General features: G+C 33.6%; 1 protein-coding gene across 1 annotated transcript in view; it reads left to right on the top strand.

Moving 5' to 3' along the window:
* The window catches only part of LOC125065704 (protein singed), a 43,493-nt gene that overhangs the window by 14,602 nt on the left and 11,054 nt on the right, over positions 1 to 17,837 (top strand). The window contains exons 2-3 of the mRNA XM_047673477.1: positions 7,142 to 7,366; positions 12,508 to 12,616. Coding sequence (XP_047529433.1) covers positions 7,147 to 7,366; positions 12,508 to 12,616 — 329 coding nt within the window. The 5' untranslated portion in view covers positions 7,142 to 7,146. The remainder of the gene's footprint in view (positions 1 to 7,141; positions 7,367 to 12,507; positions 12,617 to 17,837) is intronic.

Raw genomic sequence — 17,837 nt, 5'->3', positions numbered from 1 at the left:
TTGGCCTCCTCGTCGGTTTAGTGGTTAGCTATACGATCGCTAAACCCTAGGTTCTAGGTAAAAGCCTCGGGTCGGGCGATTAACAATATAGTAGTTTACCAAAAAGACTGACTGACTTCAAATTATACTTTGAGAAACTAAATTATAAATAAAATTATTGCTCATTAAAAAAATCAAATACCCGTAGACTTTTTTTTTCTTCAAGTTTAAATTGGATTAAAATGAAATTATACCTCCAAATGATAAACTAAGTGTCTATATGGGATCACAAATGACGGAGTTCTGATTTAATAAACATAAGAAATTTCCTTAATTTTTTGAAGTCGGTTAAAAAGTATGTAAGAAGACATACTAAACGGAAAAATTAAAGTGAGCCGAAAATATATAAATAAAATAATAAACGGAACCATCCAACCGATACATTCGAAGGGACTCCGATTTTGATAAGTTTATTTACGGACGATCAACTCAACCGCCGCCTGTGATTCATAAACTTGTACCATTGTCATTTCGAGCGATAAGATAAAATGAGCTTTTATATCTCTAGCCCGAAATGAGCTTAGGCTATTTAAATGTTATTAACAAATATGTAAAGATTATGTTTATTTATAAATTGTAGGGGACTTATTGATAAAGTTTCAACAGTCACTTGGTGGTAGGATTTTGTGCAAGCCAACTCACTTGACCACTGACTTGACTACATTGTAGCCCAACTGCCTGTCCGCTTATGAATTAAGAAAAAAAAAATTATATGAAAAATACGTTGATTTACTTGTCCATGAACTTGTCTGAATAGAAACGAAGGCTTTATTTCCCATTTGCTACCACTAGGATTATTCTTTAAATAAAAAAAAAAAACACTAGCATTAAGTACATAATTATGAGAACCTCTTTTGTATAAAAACTTCGTCCTTTTCAATGTAGTCATAAAAGCTCTGCAATTATTTTTACAATGGCAAGCAAAAGTATTCATTCATCAAACGTTTCAGAGAGGGCATCACCGAAACCCGTAATCCTGTTTAGTCTGATGCATCTTTAAATCACCCGCAATGCGCACTGCTTCGCAAGCAGCCGGTTAACGACCCACCCCCAGCCAAGTTTGCCATTTCGATTCGTCTCAACATGTGCTGAAATAAAATAAACAGATCCTAAAAATTCCAGATGCCCGAAACGTTAGGTAAATGAACCGCCTGAAAGACGATAAACTTATCCAACCGAGCGATCAAATTACTTAAATTTTTTATATATGTATGTACTTTGAAAAAAGTTTCTTAGTTTCTACAAAAGTAATATTAATATTTATTACCTTTATTCCTGCATGTTAAAATATTGGTATTATTATGTCTCGGAATATGACATAGAGTAGGTACTTTTCAATTTATTTTAAGCGTCGTCGGGGTGCTAGCGGCTGGTTTCTATCGTTTGAAATTTAATTAAAACCTTTCACATGAAGCTCTGCGCGTTTTTTCAAAGAATAGGCCTCAACGAATCAACGTGCAGAGAATGTGTGTAGTGCATTGTCCCTTGTACGTGTAAAATACCGTCTCTTAGATTTACAATAATATATAATAATTATAATTATACATATATCAGTATTCATTATTACACTGCTATCCTTTCTATTTTTTGCGTCCATTGCTAAAGTATTTTTTTAATAACGTTCATTAATTTTTATTATAAAATTAATGTTATATATTCAAAATAAATTATTCATTAGATATAATTATGACGATTTAATTTAATTTTAATAATATTAAGCTTAAAGCTTCTATTAAAATATCTTTAATCTTAGAGTATGTTCTCTGATTATTATTAATTATTTTAATATTATTATATTATATTTATTATATAGTATTATAAAATAATGACAACACGTTAATTACTAACGGTCATTTTCACCAGCCGACTTCATGTTAAAAAGTCTCCCTTTGTCTATTTGAGCAGTCGCGATGTAAAAATTAACATAGCGGATCAATGCCCTTTTCGTTCCGGAAAGTGACCCCCTTTTCCCAGGAACTTAATAATTAAAGAACAATCTCTGTGCTAAGTATATGGGAAAGCGAAAACATTTCCATTACAAAATCAACTACAAAAACTGCATTTCATTGTTATAATTCAATCAGAAATGAAAGCATTCTTGGAAAGATTTCTTAAAATGTAAATGAAAATAAATGTATTTTAATTAAGTTTATTCATTTGCAGCTCATAGAAAACCAAATTAATATAAAATTTCAGTCAAAAATGCTCGTCATTGAATCTAAGAGAGCTCGTAACGGGAGACGGTAACGGTGCGGCGCGAACTTCAATACCTCATAAAGCGCTATCTACAGTTCCGTTTTATGTTAATGGATTCATTTTATGTTAAATGCAATGAAGATAAAATAATATTTTATTTTAATAAATTGTATATAGTTAAATACTGTTCGATTTTTGTTTTATTACCATGTCACGTTGCACGTTTGCCCGCATATTTAAATAAATTTAAAAAAAGTTTTATAGTTCCTTATTTCAATAAGCAAACATGAAGAAACCTGCTTAAATTTTTTTTTTTTTTTGTTTCAAATACGTAGGCGGACTGGCATATAGACCACCTGATGGTTCATAGATAATAGCCCTATAAGAAATATCCCAATTCGGCACCAACTGTTACGTCCCTTGAGCCTGTAGTTACACTTTTTCGCTCATCCTTCAAACATTAATAATCATGAACGGAGAAACATTTATCGGTTGGGTCAATAAATATTAAATATCTGGACCGACTCCATTTTAAGTTTCAGTTGTCCTCATCAGTTATATCTTAGTTTAGCATTGTTATATGTATTCACTTAATGAGACAAACAGTTCCGACTATCAGTCGTTAGCAATAAACATCCTCCATTTACATGCATTATCAGTTATTTATAAAACAAGCTAAGTACAATGATTAATTACAATTTAACATATATTCATGTTTATCGGATGTTTCTATTGTGGTAGAATATCTTGAATTTTGTTATAATTTAGTTCGATGGTTAAGTTTAGTTTCGCTAGTGGTCAAGGTTGCAAATACCGAGAGTACCAGACCGATGTTGTTACGTGGTAGCACTTGGTCCTTTGGTCCTTCGTCTCCATTATATTCGATAAAAAAATATATTAATAATTTTATTCGCCAGTTTATAATAATGATTTGGCTCAGCTTGAAAACAATTCCATCGGACCCGTAACCACCGACATATTTATGAAATTTAGAAGAAATTTGTCTCGTAAGTTTATAAATATGTAGTCCATGGAATCCGGGTATACCTCCATTAAATTTATTTAGATAACAATTTTAAAATACGAATAGAAATATTATTATATTTTATTAGATCGATAAAGCAATTGCTTATTTTAATCAAAAGATGTATTGTAAGTATTTGTCGCACGCTATAACCCTGCTGTATACCCGCCCATGTTTAGTAGGTATGCATATTGTATTACATGCTTAATTTTATTACGTTCATATCCGAAGTCGATTACATTATGAGACCCATGTCCTAGACACTCCTAATAACCATTGTATAAGCACAATACTAGATAAATAAAATTCGGACAAGGTCGAGTTCACGTAGTACTGATTTGATTTATCGCGTAACCGGTTTTAATGGGCAGATCTGTCTAATACTATATCTCCATTTGTACCATCCATAACCTAGGTTATGGATCTATATTTATTTTACCGCTAAACAGCTGTTATTAGTAATTGCTATGTTTCAGTTTGGAGTGAGCGAGTCTGGGCGACAATTCTACTAATAAATTGTTACTCTATCGCAATCGAATCGAAATGTTTTCGTTGCCGTTCAGCCTGCAATCCAGTAGGTCGAAGTTGGTATCGTAACATATATAAATAAGTAGATTTGGCCCTCAGTTATGATTAAGCTGAGGTTTTAGTCGAAGTAGGAACGTAATAAAATCGGGAACATATCATTATCATTCTAAGCTAGTAGAATTCATTAAATTAAACAGGGGTTAAATACAAGGGCAAGTTATACAAACTCTTTGTTGAAATCCTTCGTCGGTGGAACATTAACGTTGTAACAAAAGCATGTCATTTTAAGCCTGATGCTAACATGGCCTTTTGAAAGTTTACCTTCCCGTCAGATATAAAATAAAAAAAAAACTTTGACTGCGAATGTACGATATTATTTCATAATTGTTAATAAGTAAACACAAAATAAATTTAAATAACAATTGTTATACAAAGTTCACTCATATCCAAAACATTTCGCTGAAATCTGCGTGTTAATTTATTAATGAATGGACTTAACTGTATGACGTAACGCCTAACACCAGTTAACAATACCTGGGCGGTGCCTTTGACCTGGCAGCGTGACCTCGCAGCCGTACCGTGACGTGTTGCGCCTGCGCACAGTGAGCGCGAATTTCAACTAATTAATTATTTACATAGCTAATATGGATTATGAATGCAGATCGACGTGCTATATTGTTTTGTTTTTTCTCTTAAATTAAAATATTAATACATTTATATCTCATTAAATATTTTCAGAGCGTAAGTGTAATTAAAACTTGCGTTAGTTGTTAACTATCATTTAAATGCTAATTATAAAGAGAAAATCACGAAAATTACTGTAACTTAATATAAGCTTAGATGGTCCGGATAAGCACTTCATCTCAGGTTTTCCAGGTTCCTTCTGGTGGAAACTCCAAATCTCATCAAAATGAGAATTTCCCAGCAGTAGAACATTTATAGACTGTTACATTTTTTACATTAATATAATAAATATTCATCGTAAGGTTATAAAAATACAAACATTTTCATTTCTGAAACTTACATACTCATTACATCAAGTAGCTCTCAAAGCCGCTCAAATTTCTGATTCAACTCAAGCTCAAGGCTAAGCGCGCACATTATCCGTTTCAAGTTTTCATTCAATTGCAATACACTCGAGGAATACATGAAAAAGCATGCGTCGCATATTACTAAGAGCACGTTGTAATTTACCGGCAGACAATTGCTTCATTGCGGTAATGCACAGGCGAGTTGAAAGCATCGCCGTAATGTGCTCTAAAAGCCACCTACCCTGGAGTATTTTAAACTATAGCTGTGTAATTATAAAACGTGTCCTATGGCTTACTCTCCTTTATACTGGGTCATCAATTGTAATCAACTTTGCCATTATACGATTTGGACAGTATCGTCGGTCTAATGGTTAGGTTTTAAGATTACAGACCGCGGGTCCAAGATTAAACATTTTTCTGTTGTTTAAATCTTCTCAGCGTTCTCAATAACCCGGAATTTTAAAGTCGTTACACCCTGTGAAAGCACGTAAGGCCGTTAAATCATGAAATATTGAAGACCATCTTAGGTTGTTGACCTCTCCTAGTCAATCTCCTAGTAAGTCTCCCTTGAAAATGGGAGGAAATTGCTTTTACTATTAAATGTATGTCAATCACTTAATGATTAAGTTCCTCAACTTGGTTGGTTTATTTTTTACTGGTTGATATTTTGTTCGAAATAAATGATATCTGAAAGTGTTATGAACTTGACCGCGATCGTTGAACATAAGATTGCATCGGTTTCCGGACGCATGGCGACGGGCAATATTATAAAGAACATATATATACCTGAATGATGCGTCTGTTAATCTTCTCAACTAATATATATCTTCGTTCGTACTTGCGTCCACGTATTGATTTTAAGAATGAATTAAAATTTTGTATATTAATTGTTGGTCTATTTTAATTTTTCTTTGACTTAGTGTTATCAACGGACATAGGGTGACTCGCGAGTCGTATTGGAGAAATGTTGTCATAAAAAAAAGAGATTAAAAATGAATTTTATGCAATCATGCCACTGAAAATTGATTTACAGAAAAATTTAAACGACAAAGTCGCGAACAGTCACTTGTGTCAGACATTTTCATTTAACTTATTTAGACCGAAGTATTTCTAGACGTAAACGGTGCAAATTCCGCCATTATCGTACGGAAGCGTGTAACGGATGCTGTAATCTGGACCGGCGCTATAACGCGTGGATCTAGTTCGTCTCGTTTATGGACTAAGATAGGCTATTCAACTTGGTAGCTGTGAAGTGATGATACGTTTGAGGAATTCTACAACCGGTTAGCTATATTTATGATACCTTACAGTGATAGCAACCAAGTTATCTGCAACAAACCCCTGAAATAAATCATAAGTTAAATAAATACTTTTAATAGATAGCAATGTATCCTCGAATAATAACTACATTTACTGTATACTTGGTCTAACTTACGAAGTCACAGACTCTTAGACCCTGGGATAAAACCCCACTGGGTTCGGGGTCTATAAAATTATATACATTAGTTTTAACCATCAAGTCTCAATAGGAACTCCGGAATTACTACCATGAATCTGAAAGCAAGGAAAGCCATTGGTCCTGCGCTCGTAAATTTTCAGTTTATATCAGATTTGCCGTCCCTTCTGAGTTTGCGTACATACTGGTTCAATACGTATCCTGCGCAGATGGCTTGTTTCCCACTGGCCCCAGTAGCCAAAATCATTTAGGAGTACATAATCTCATTTCCCATTTATTTAACTATATTTCGCTTTGCAGTACTGTATAAATTCTGAAACAAATAAGACACGTTGAGTAATTTTCAACTCATTTGAATTATATTCTTAAATATTTACACCAAACCGTGACTCACAATTATTTTCTATTTCGACCAATTTTTTACGGTCTTTCGCGTTGAATACACTTTTAGTATTCCTTATCTGTACAACAATAAGATTTAAATTATTTTAATAAAATATATAAAATGAAAAGTAAAATTGAACAGTAATATTCTATTGTCTTCTAAGAAGTCTGGACCGTGGGTAATCTTGGCTTAAATAGCATTCAATGCAAGCCGAAACTGTTGACAAAATATTTAAATACAGTTTTGACTAATAACCGGAAAAAATAAAAGATGTATGCATTTAAATAAATGATTCCCATTTATAGAAAAGATACATCAAATCTAGATCTTAATAATCGAATCACATTATCAACTTAAGTTCTAAGCAGAACAGTATTTATGAACTCCGTTAAACCCTCAACGTTGATCAATGTCAATAATACCTATATTTGTAATTTTTGTTTAAATTTGGATATAAATTTTTAACATACCTTTTTTTTCAGGCAAAATGAACGGTCTGAACGGACATAGCAACGGAGAAGTCAACGGAGCTGGTGATATCATCACCCAGAACCAGCAGCGTGGCTGGTGGACCATCGGCCTGATCAATTCGCGGTATCGGTACCTCACAGCCGAGACCTTCGGGTTTAAGATCAACGCAAATGGAACTAGCCTTAAGAAGAAACAGATATGGACTCTGGAACCAGCGACTGGAAGCGCCATTGATAGTAAGTCTTATATGATTTCTTTTAACGAATATAATAATGGTGTTTTTTAATGATAAATAAGATCTGTCACGAAGTCTTAAACCTAATCAAAAGCAGGTAGGACATTAAAGATAATTCTACTAACAAAGTACACATCCTGAACCATGTTTTAAAGTCAAAACGCAAGATAATATAAATAAAAGTACACAGTAAGAGTTGTAGAGAGAATCATAAACAGTAGAAGCAGCTAACTTCACGTGAAAGTGACGATAAGAGTTAAATAAATCAAAAGCGATTAAAGACTCATTTCCATATGCAAATAGCAAAAATCGTTCCGATCGAACAAAAACGAACGCAACTGAAAACGAGCTGATTGCGACCGGCTCCCACCCCGCACTAATTGACGCAAACCACCCCTGACGTATATTGCGGAATTATTTGATTCGACGCGTTTTCGATAGCTATTCATGTTGTTAAGATTTCTCGTTTGATTTTGAATGAGTTCTAATTGTGATTTAAGTAATATTTTTTTTTAATTATACACCTACTTCACACCAAGACAAAACATTCTTACAATGGAATGATCTTTTCAGGAAAAGTAGTGGCAAAGTAATAGACTAATGACAGCTAGGTGCACCTTTATGAGACACAATTTTTTATTATTGCCAAATTAATAAATTGCCTATCTAAATAGTACGGTTCAAATAAACGAACATACGAATCAAAAATAACTGTTAGCGATTACATAGATAGTGTACTTTATGTTATGGAACATATTTTCTGAGGTTTGAGAACATTCTAATTTAGATTTTAATTAAAAACATGTTTTCCAAACGTCCGTATTCGTTAATCATTCCACTCGCGAGCTCTTTGAAGTCAACGTTTGTGTTGAGTTAAAATATTTTCAATTCGCCCACACATGTAAATCCACCCCGGGCCAATAATTGAGCCGAGGGTCGCACCCCATTGCCAAGGTCTCCCAGCTGTTACCCTCATCCCGAATCAATACTTCTGGTAACGCCCACCGCATCAACGCCTGTACTATGCCCATTGTAAATTGAGATATATTTTAAACATGTCTAAGTATGAATTAAATCCGTGATTTTTTTTGTGAAAATTATATTTTACGAACAATTAATTATTACAATTTACTGAAGTGCTTTAAGGTTCCTTTCCAGTAATGTTGTTTCATGTAGATAGCTATATTCTTTTTTGATTAAGAAATTTAAAGCCACGACAAAAAATGGCTTATATTTGTATGCCTTTCTACTTCTCAGCGCGAAATATTCCACAATAACTGGAGCTTCGTAATGTAGTAAATACAAAACATTCTAAAGAGATAAGGAGGCCTTTGCCCAGGTGAGACAAGAGCAGGCTGTTACTTATTTTTTACAAAAAAGGTGTGCCTGCTGAGGTACAAGATGTCGAGTCGGTGGGTAAACAAGCCCTTCGCCGATGTCAGATGACGCTCGAAGTCTCAGTTAGTGACTACGGTGTACCGTGCGCTGAAATGTGTTTACATATCAAATAATATACAATTACAAATGTAAATATTACAGTTTTGGACACTGCCATGGCTAAAAATATAATAATCAGAGTTGTAGGCTTCGATCTTGATGTGATCGTATTGAATTATTATTAAAATGTTAATGTAAATGTCAACAATAGTGACGAAGTGTCAACAAGTTCATTTAGCTGACACACTGTAACACTTCGATTTCCTCCGCATGACAGCCGTTAAGTGGGACACTTGGTGCAAAAACTTATTAACGCCGACATTGTTTATAAGAGCCAGATTCCCACGTAAAACAAACTACTTTTGTGGGATCGTGAACGCTCGACGAACTGTTTACATTCTTCGTGACATTTTATGAGACTGTTGATTGTGGTGAATAGGAAAACTAATTCAACAATCAGTGTTAGGGCTACTGCTGTTAAACAGGGATTGATATTGCTCTGTTACAATTTATTGTGCTTAAATAGCTAGTCGTTCATAAATTACAGGTACTAGGGACGTAATCACACTAATTCCAATGTTGGCGCTGCATAGGTGGTCTAAGAAGTGGCTTTATTTCTTAAAATACCTTTGTCTATGGGTGGGAGAGACCATTTGTTTTCCGGTGGTCTATTTCCTTTATAAAAAGTTACAATTTGTACTAACTTAAACCTCATTTTCCGTTAGTACAATTTTGGCGCATCAGCCTTTCTTCCTTTCCACTGAAAATGCACTTCAAAGTTCACAACGTTCGCAGTTTAGTCATTAGACAATACAAACCGCTACGTCCCTGCGTTTTAAATTTGTAATATCTTCGAAAATATTCATTTAAATTACATGCTGTAAAAGGCCATATTGATCTATATTAAATGCACAATTTATTTAAGGTACTTTATTGGATAAGGATTAATGCTGTATTGCTTAAAATCGCTTCGAAAATAAGCCATTATTTCTCTTTAAAAGTATAGGGTAAAAATGGTTGCTGTGGTCAATCCCTAAGAGATAGATATAAACCATCTTCTTTGAAGATCTTTTTAAGGTGTACACTACTGTAGTACATTATTTTGATCTATCTCATAGGGTTCAACCAGTTTATGCAATGTAAGCGCAAAAAATGTGTATTTACGACATCACTTTTGAAACCTCTTAAATTATCAGTGTTTCTCTACTATATTGTGTATGTATTATACATATAAACATTCCTCTTGAATCTATCTATCTATTAAAAAAACCGCATCAAAACCCGTTGTGTATTTTTAAAGATCTAAGCATACGTAGGGACAGACGGCGGTAAGCGACTTTGTTTTATACATGTAATGAAGTGCAATCTACAGTTAAAATATCGAAGAAGCAATTAAAGAAACCTTAAAGGTTTTATAAGTGAAATAGCACCTTTTAACTTTTGCAAATAATTTTCATAAGACTGAATCTGCGATCAAGCCATCGTCTGTGAGAAAATTAAAAAACTTTAAAATATTTCTCCGTGTTTAATGTTTTTTGACATAATAAATTTAATTTGTCTACTTGTACAAAAAGCTTCGAGTCTATATTTTGAATAATTACTTTGGACTAAGTTACTCTGACTGTATCTTGCACACATTCCACCAAGAAGTGACATAAATCATCCGTTCCTCCTATCACAATTAGGAGTATCATTCTTTTTCATAAGAAATCTAAATATTTTTGATGAATTTTCTTAAATATTTGATGTACGCGATAATATCTCTATACTTCTAGTGTTTTCCTCGCGAATCGGCGTTAGTAACATATAAACCGCGTCACGATTACAAATGAAACGGTAATCGAATTTGAATTTGCAAATTATTCCGAAGAAATTCCCATTTCACTGGAGATATTTCATCTTTATTAGCATATTTTTACATTTAGTTTCTATTATTGATGAAAGTGGAAAATTAATCAGACCATCAATGTCAATCACTTCGTAACTCACACGTCAAATGTTAAAAACCGACTAACGGTGATAATTTGATGTGTGTATCGAAAACAGAGGTCCCATTCTTTGTCTAGTACTAGACCAGATGGTAAGCAAGAGTGCTCACCAAATACCTTTTTACAAATCCAAAATGTTTTGCTACCAAAAGTAAACTTTTTCGCTCACTTCGCTCGGCTGTAGGGCTTTTTTCTAGCTTGTCTGGAAGGCATCACCCACTCATCAGATATTCTACCGTCACTCAGCGATACTCAGTATTGTTGTGTGGTAGTGGTGATCAATTAATATCAGGTGGCTAAATTGCTCGTCCGCCGAGTACAAAAAAACTAAAAAAAAACTTGTAAAGCCCCTGTTCTCTGTTTGTAATACAACTGCAATAAGTAAAAACAATTACACCGTATTCTATGACCAAATGTACGTCGCTTGCACCTGTAATTACAACCCTTTATACTGGACCGTGGCAATTCAAAGCATTGTTATTTACAGGGAGAATAATCGCTGCTCGGTTCAATGTAGGCAGTATATTCGTTCTAATATAACATTATTAAGCGAAGAAAGACATTTTTCTTCCTTATTGTAAAAATAAATGATATTTAATAATCAAAAAATCTGAATATATATTTTTATAATATATAACGAACATATTATTTCATCTATAGAAATTATAGAACTAATCTATTTTTGAGTTCAACTACAAAAATATTTATTTAAAAATCGTTCAATTTACACAATTTTTTATTTATAAAACATTTAGAAGTAACTTTATCAACAACTCGATCGATTAGAATAAAAAATTCCAATAAATGAATGTTAATTATTTTTCACAATTTACCGAACCAAGAAAAAATATGTTTCGTTATCTGTGAACATTTATAAATTAATATTTTAATTTTATATATTATAGTTGCGGATATTAAAATAAGCATGTTATTCAATTAATTTTTTAATTAATCTATTGAAATATTTAAAATAGGTTAAAGAAAGTCTATGAGGTATATAATATCGACAATCTTTCCAGGAACAATACGTCATATAGAAATAAGATAGTATTTGCCTCGACCGGGAATCGATATGTTGATCCAGCAGACAGGTTCACTGACCAGAGCTCCAGACGTCGTCATACCCTAGTGCGTTTAGAGGACACTGGAAAGCACGCGTTATTCTAAAAAGATTTGGAATGAATACGTTTCGTTTTAAATGGTCATTAATGTTCATGAGGAAGTTTTTGTTGTAATACACGTATTAACCATAAATGCAATATTAATATCGTTAAATTTAAGGAAAATATCACCGTTCGAAACTCTTTCCGTGAGCGTATACTGAATTATAGGTATATTTGTATATATAATAATGTATAATAAATGTTCGATATAGTCAGCCGTTAGCGAAGATTCATCATAAATATTCTGAACATCTCCTTATCAATAGTTTGGTGTAAATTTTGGTGTCCAATTAGTATAAAACTATTTGCTCACGCTGATGTCACGTGACAATTAGCATTCACTTAGAAGAAATATTATTTGAAGTAGGCTCATAAGTGTTTCATATATTATTGATTAGAAATATCGTTACAGTTATAGGCACTACTCTTTCACTGTTTTTATGAGTTTACTTAAAGATAGAATTATCTTATAGACAAGATAAATAGCAATAATTTTAAGTATGATTTTAAACGTAAAGTTTAATACAGTCTAATAGTTTAATCTTTGTTTCCAGGTATGATCTATCTCCGGTCGCATTTAGGCAAGTATCTCGCCGTGGACTCGTTCGGCAACGTCACTTGCGAGTCTGAAGAGAAGGAGGCTGGAAGTAAATTTCAGATCAGGTAATGATCAGATACTAAGTTGTGTTTATTTAAACCTTATACAATATATATATTACGAGCTGGCGAGTTCGTTCGAGTGAAATAAAAATTGTATTATTTCAAGATCGCAACGCCACCTGCCGGCTCCATCTAAACCAATCGGGACCCACACAAATACAAACAAAAAAAACCCATTGTAATCGGTCCAAGTGTTTATGTGCATGTGTATACATACAGAAGATATATACATATAAAGATGCTCGAGTTTGAACTCGATCTAGTATAGATTTTTTATGATGATACACATTTGTACCGTTTCATTCCAAATAACATTTGATAATGTTTGCTCAATACAAATGCACATTTAATGGGTATTGTTTAATGCTTATAAAATCGGATCAGTCAGTCTTAACAGCGTTAGCAAATGCCGCCACGTTAAAAGTGTAGAACGAAAAGAAACCTAACATAATCAATTTGTTGATTGCAAACTACAATAAAATACATTTAAAAAAAGTTAACGTATAAATAAGATTTCAAAACGATACTCCCAAAACGGCCCTTGAGAATTTTACTCTAATCAAAGTATTCACTTTAACAATAATCCTCGTATTTGCAATTCGCTTCAGCGCTCACTAAACGTTAGATACTTCGATGAATATAAAACCGTTACTAAACGGATACTCTAGATTATCCATTGTGTGCCGATCCCTAAAATCATTCCAAAGTCTATAAAAGCCTTGCAAGTAGTTACAAATGGGCCATAAATTAAGGCTGAACAGGGCTGTCGACGCTAATCACATTAGCATAAAAAGCAGTATTTATTTCAATTTAAATTTTGAACATATACATAGTGTCAAAGTAATGAATTTGTCTTTTTTTGTGTCTTATCTTAATTTTAATATCGTATATAAATGAAATTAAAAATATTTTTAGAAGTCGAATATAAACCTATTTAAGTGAAAGGAATTTAGGTATCGTTTAAGTTTCAGCGTTGTTTTCGACTACCATGAATCTTTTCTCCATCGGTTTATACTTGAGCCAGTGTTAAGGGTACACCTTTAACCATTACATGTTTTTATGGGTTTACGAATAAAAAGTATTATGTAATTATACGTATCTAGCTCAGCCCTCGCCAATCTTGTTAATAACGCGGTTGCTACGACCGGACAGTTGGATTCATTATGTAGATTATAGTTTTGCTTTGGAATTTAAACCAATCTATCTAGACTTTGTTTCGCTTTTTATATGTATGTAGAATTTAAATTGTTAATGTTGAGCCGAGATGGCCCGGAGGCTGGAATACATAATACTTAACAGAATATTCAAAATCGTAACTACGCTGCAGAGCACCGATAATTTTTCATATGCTTAATATGTGTTTATAATTAATTTATCTGATGAAGGAAGATATCGTGAAAAAACATCCATGTATGGGATATAATTTGGCATGTGTTGCTTGCACATGCGTATCCACGCTCACAAGCAAAATATCTTCTTAAGAGACAACATACAGCAGCTACTTTTTGTAATTTTTTACTAAACTATTTATATATTATTTTTTAACATATCATTCCTCCTCTCGCCGCGCCATTTCCACGGTCTAAATTGAGCACCTACTATTCTTCCAAGATCATTTGACCATCGCACGCGTGGTCTGCCCACTAGCTTGCGACTATAAGCCACCTTCCGTCTTCTTATTTTTTTTCTTTGATTGAAGTTTTCCAAAAAGTTAAATAAATGTCGCAGAAACAAATCACGTAAAAACACGCCAAACATGGCAAACTAGACGCGCACCCAAAAAAGTACCTAATACTCAATTTATTGTCATTACGTTTCCCGTTTCCATCATGTGAAGTCGCGGGCGCACGTTTGTCTCAGGATAGCAATAAATTTTACGCGACCCTCGAATACTAATCCCAGTGACTCACCGGAAGCTTCGTAGTGCTTCTCATTTTGAAGGCGACTGATATTCGCAATAGCATTAATAATACAAGTTTTTTCTTCGCCATAGCACAATATATATATGGAAGTATATGGATGCAGTTTGGACAAGATGTTACGTTGTTGATAAAGACCCCTTTACACATATTTCTACTTTAAAATGACTTTGCTTTCACTGCTCTAAAATTCAATTGCAAGAATTAATCACACATTCTACAGGCGAGGTTGAAGACTACTGAAATCTATTAGTTATAAAAATTGTTACTAAGGTAACAATTTTTAAGATTAAGTATAGAATATTTGTTTCGTACAATCGCTACTAAAGTAAGATGTTATGTCCCTTGTGCCTGTAGTGACACTACCTTACTCATCTTTCAAACTTATAAATGTCTATTCCTGTTTTACGGTATAATATCTGATGAGTAGGTAATACCTACCCAGGCGGGCTTTCACAAAGTCCTACCACCAAGTAAATTAATTGGATCTACTTTACTTAACAAATTATAATCAAATCTGATTCTCTGAGCTAATATGACCCTAGACATCCTCATACCACGACTAATATTAGATATAGAATTTTATGTATTTTTCCTATTTGAAGAATTTAGTAGCCCTTTGGTTATCCGTCTCAATCCAGAAATGCTCCATTGCATATGGTTTCTAGTGTCCAGCATAGCTTCTTATCGTGTTTAATCTATACTCATTATAATAAGTGCAGTCGTATTTACTTGGGTAAGCATTTTTTATTAATTGTATTTCCATCAATCACTCTCCTGTCGTAGAATAAACCATCCGCACTATGTGTTGGTATAATGCGCCAAGTCAAGTATATAATATAGATGAAATGTTAATAAAGCTTGAAGTTCGTAATTGTTAAATTACATAGTTGTCATTGTTCGTTTGAAATAAATAGTAACCGCTGATTTTCTTGCCAGTTGTTGCGAACCTTTGGTATCTTTACATTCCATTTAATTCTGTAAGATAAATTGTGTTGATAATTCGAATTGTTTTTAAAAGCCTAAGCCCCCGTGCACATTACGTGAGCAAGTCGCTTAGGCGCGGGGTCCCTCAATTAATATAGAATATTTTGACTTTTGATTTATTTGGATCAGAATAAGCAAACGAATTATAAGCATACATCATTAAAACCTACATACATTTCCATTACCCAGACAGAAAAACGACATTCGTAAATTAAAATAGTAAACTTCCAAAAATGGCAAAATACTAAGACTGCTCTGTATTCTCATTATAAATTCTAAACAGTCATTGGCAACAAACCCATACAGCTCTACATCTCATATCAATACGTACCCATTGTCGCACCGTCACAACAATAACAAGGCGCCGTGTGTGACTCCGCTTGACTGACTCACCAATCGCGACATTTCTCCGCGAAACAAACACGCTGACTCATATGAATCAGCCCTTATGTTAAATATAAACTCGATAAAGTAAATATTGCAACGGCTTCATCTAAGATGTCTTGTATTCAGTACATAAGCAAAGCTAAACATGTGATTGAAAAATATCTATCGGTTTGAAGCGGTTCGTGCGGAGTACTGCGCTTAATTACTTTAATTTGAGATATGTCTGCCTTCGGAGCTGCGAATTTAATATTATCAAAGATGCATCTTGTCCATAATTGCTAACCGCGCCAAAGAAGGACACGTCAGAGTTAAAAGACATTATATTTCTATATCGATCGCACACATCCCACTCAATAACCACATTTTAAAGTAAAAGTAAAGTAAATGTCTTGATAATTTGCTGGGCTATGTCTTCGTATAGAGTCTTCTTCCATTTTGAGGAATTATTTTCCTCTACCACGCTGTCTCAACGAGGGTTGGTGGTAATTTAATATGTTAAAGAAGGCACTAAAAATATTTATATTTGCATTTCTGTGATTATAAACCAATTTTTTTCTACAAAATGTTAAGCATTTCAAGTTAAATTTGGACAAATTTCATAATATCAAAGAAAAACAACGAAACGTTTGTCAAAACCTAAAATGACGCGTTAACCTTTTGAGAACAAAAGCATCCTTGTTTAGAGAGGACGCTCTTTGTAATCAAAAAAGTACTTTACGACACGAAAATAAAGTTTACATTACCTTACAATGAATTAGTATTTCAAAAACTGATTCTGCAACAGCTTTAGGTCGAATTTCCCATGATATTGTTCCACGAAGGGGATACAGGGGTTGAATTGTGAATTTTAATGAGCACGTGCCGAATAAGTCATTCGATTATGAAGGAAACCCTCACAGAGAAGTGTTTAGAAAAATAATTGCGCCCTCAGGGTGAGGAAATGAAGGAAGCTAATTCGACCCTCCATTGAAGAGAGAATTAGAGACGAAGACTTAAAATCGCATACGAAATTAAATTTCCTTGGCACCGCTGAGTTGTGATAAAATATTCATTCACAGTTATTTGAAAGTTGCAAGCGATTCTGTTAAATCACGCTGTCGCCGGGAAATTAGGTCTAATGACAAGCTGAATATTATAATGACATTAATATCATTTAATACCGGTAATCATTCATTTCGCTCTATAGATAAACATCCGACATTCCAACAAGTTGTAATTTAAGCCTCTGGAATAATATATTTTTCAAGTATATTTTCTAGCATTGATGTAAATCTATATATCAATAATAAATATTGTGTGGGGCCCTGAATGGTTTATTGGACCGCGACGTCGGAACTACAAGCTCGTAGAACCAATGTTATTATATTTTGTTAATTTTATTTTTTATTGTATGCTTTTGTTATTGTAATTGTAGGAGTATCATAAACTTTAAATTATGTATAGTGTACTCATAAAATTGTTATTGTAAGTATGTGAGATTAACCACTAAAAGGCTGAGTTAATAAAAAAGGCATCAAATCTGCAGTTTAATTTAAAAACGGCTGAGTATGTTATAAGTATAAATTTCTCCCAAAATAATGCCATAGACGATCCGGCAAAGCTCCGCACAACACACTCATAGCTGCAAATACGTTGACCCCTTTCATCTCCAGCTCGCATCGAGGAGCACTTTTGTGACGCCCTGCATTTTAATTAGCCGAGCGTGTTGCATTTTCTATTGTGATGAGTGTTTGTCTTCTCATTTTTCACTTCACGTTTCGATCCTTTCAAGTTAAATATGCGGTGCAGTCTTTGTACGGAACGTCTGAAATTAGTTAACTACGAGCTCATTCATTATGGACACAATGGCGTCTTTGGTGTCGACTCGTAGAGGACATTCACGTTTGAAGTATTAAGCTATTCATTTTGCAGTTTAGCTCCTAAGTGTTTTG

Source organism: Vanessa atalanta, chromosome 8, assembly GCF_905147765.1.
Source record: "Vanessa atalanta chromosome 8, ilVanAtal1.2, whole genome shotgun sequence".
Taxonomy (NCBI): Eukaryota; Metazoa; Arthropoda; class Insecta; order Lepidoptera; family Nymphalidae; genus Vanessa; species Vanessa atalanta.
This window is presented reverse-complemented; position numbering and strand designations above follow the sequence as displayed.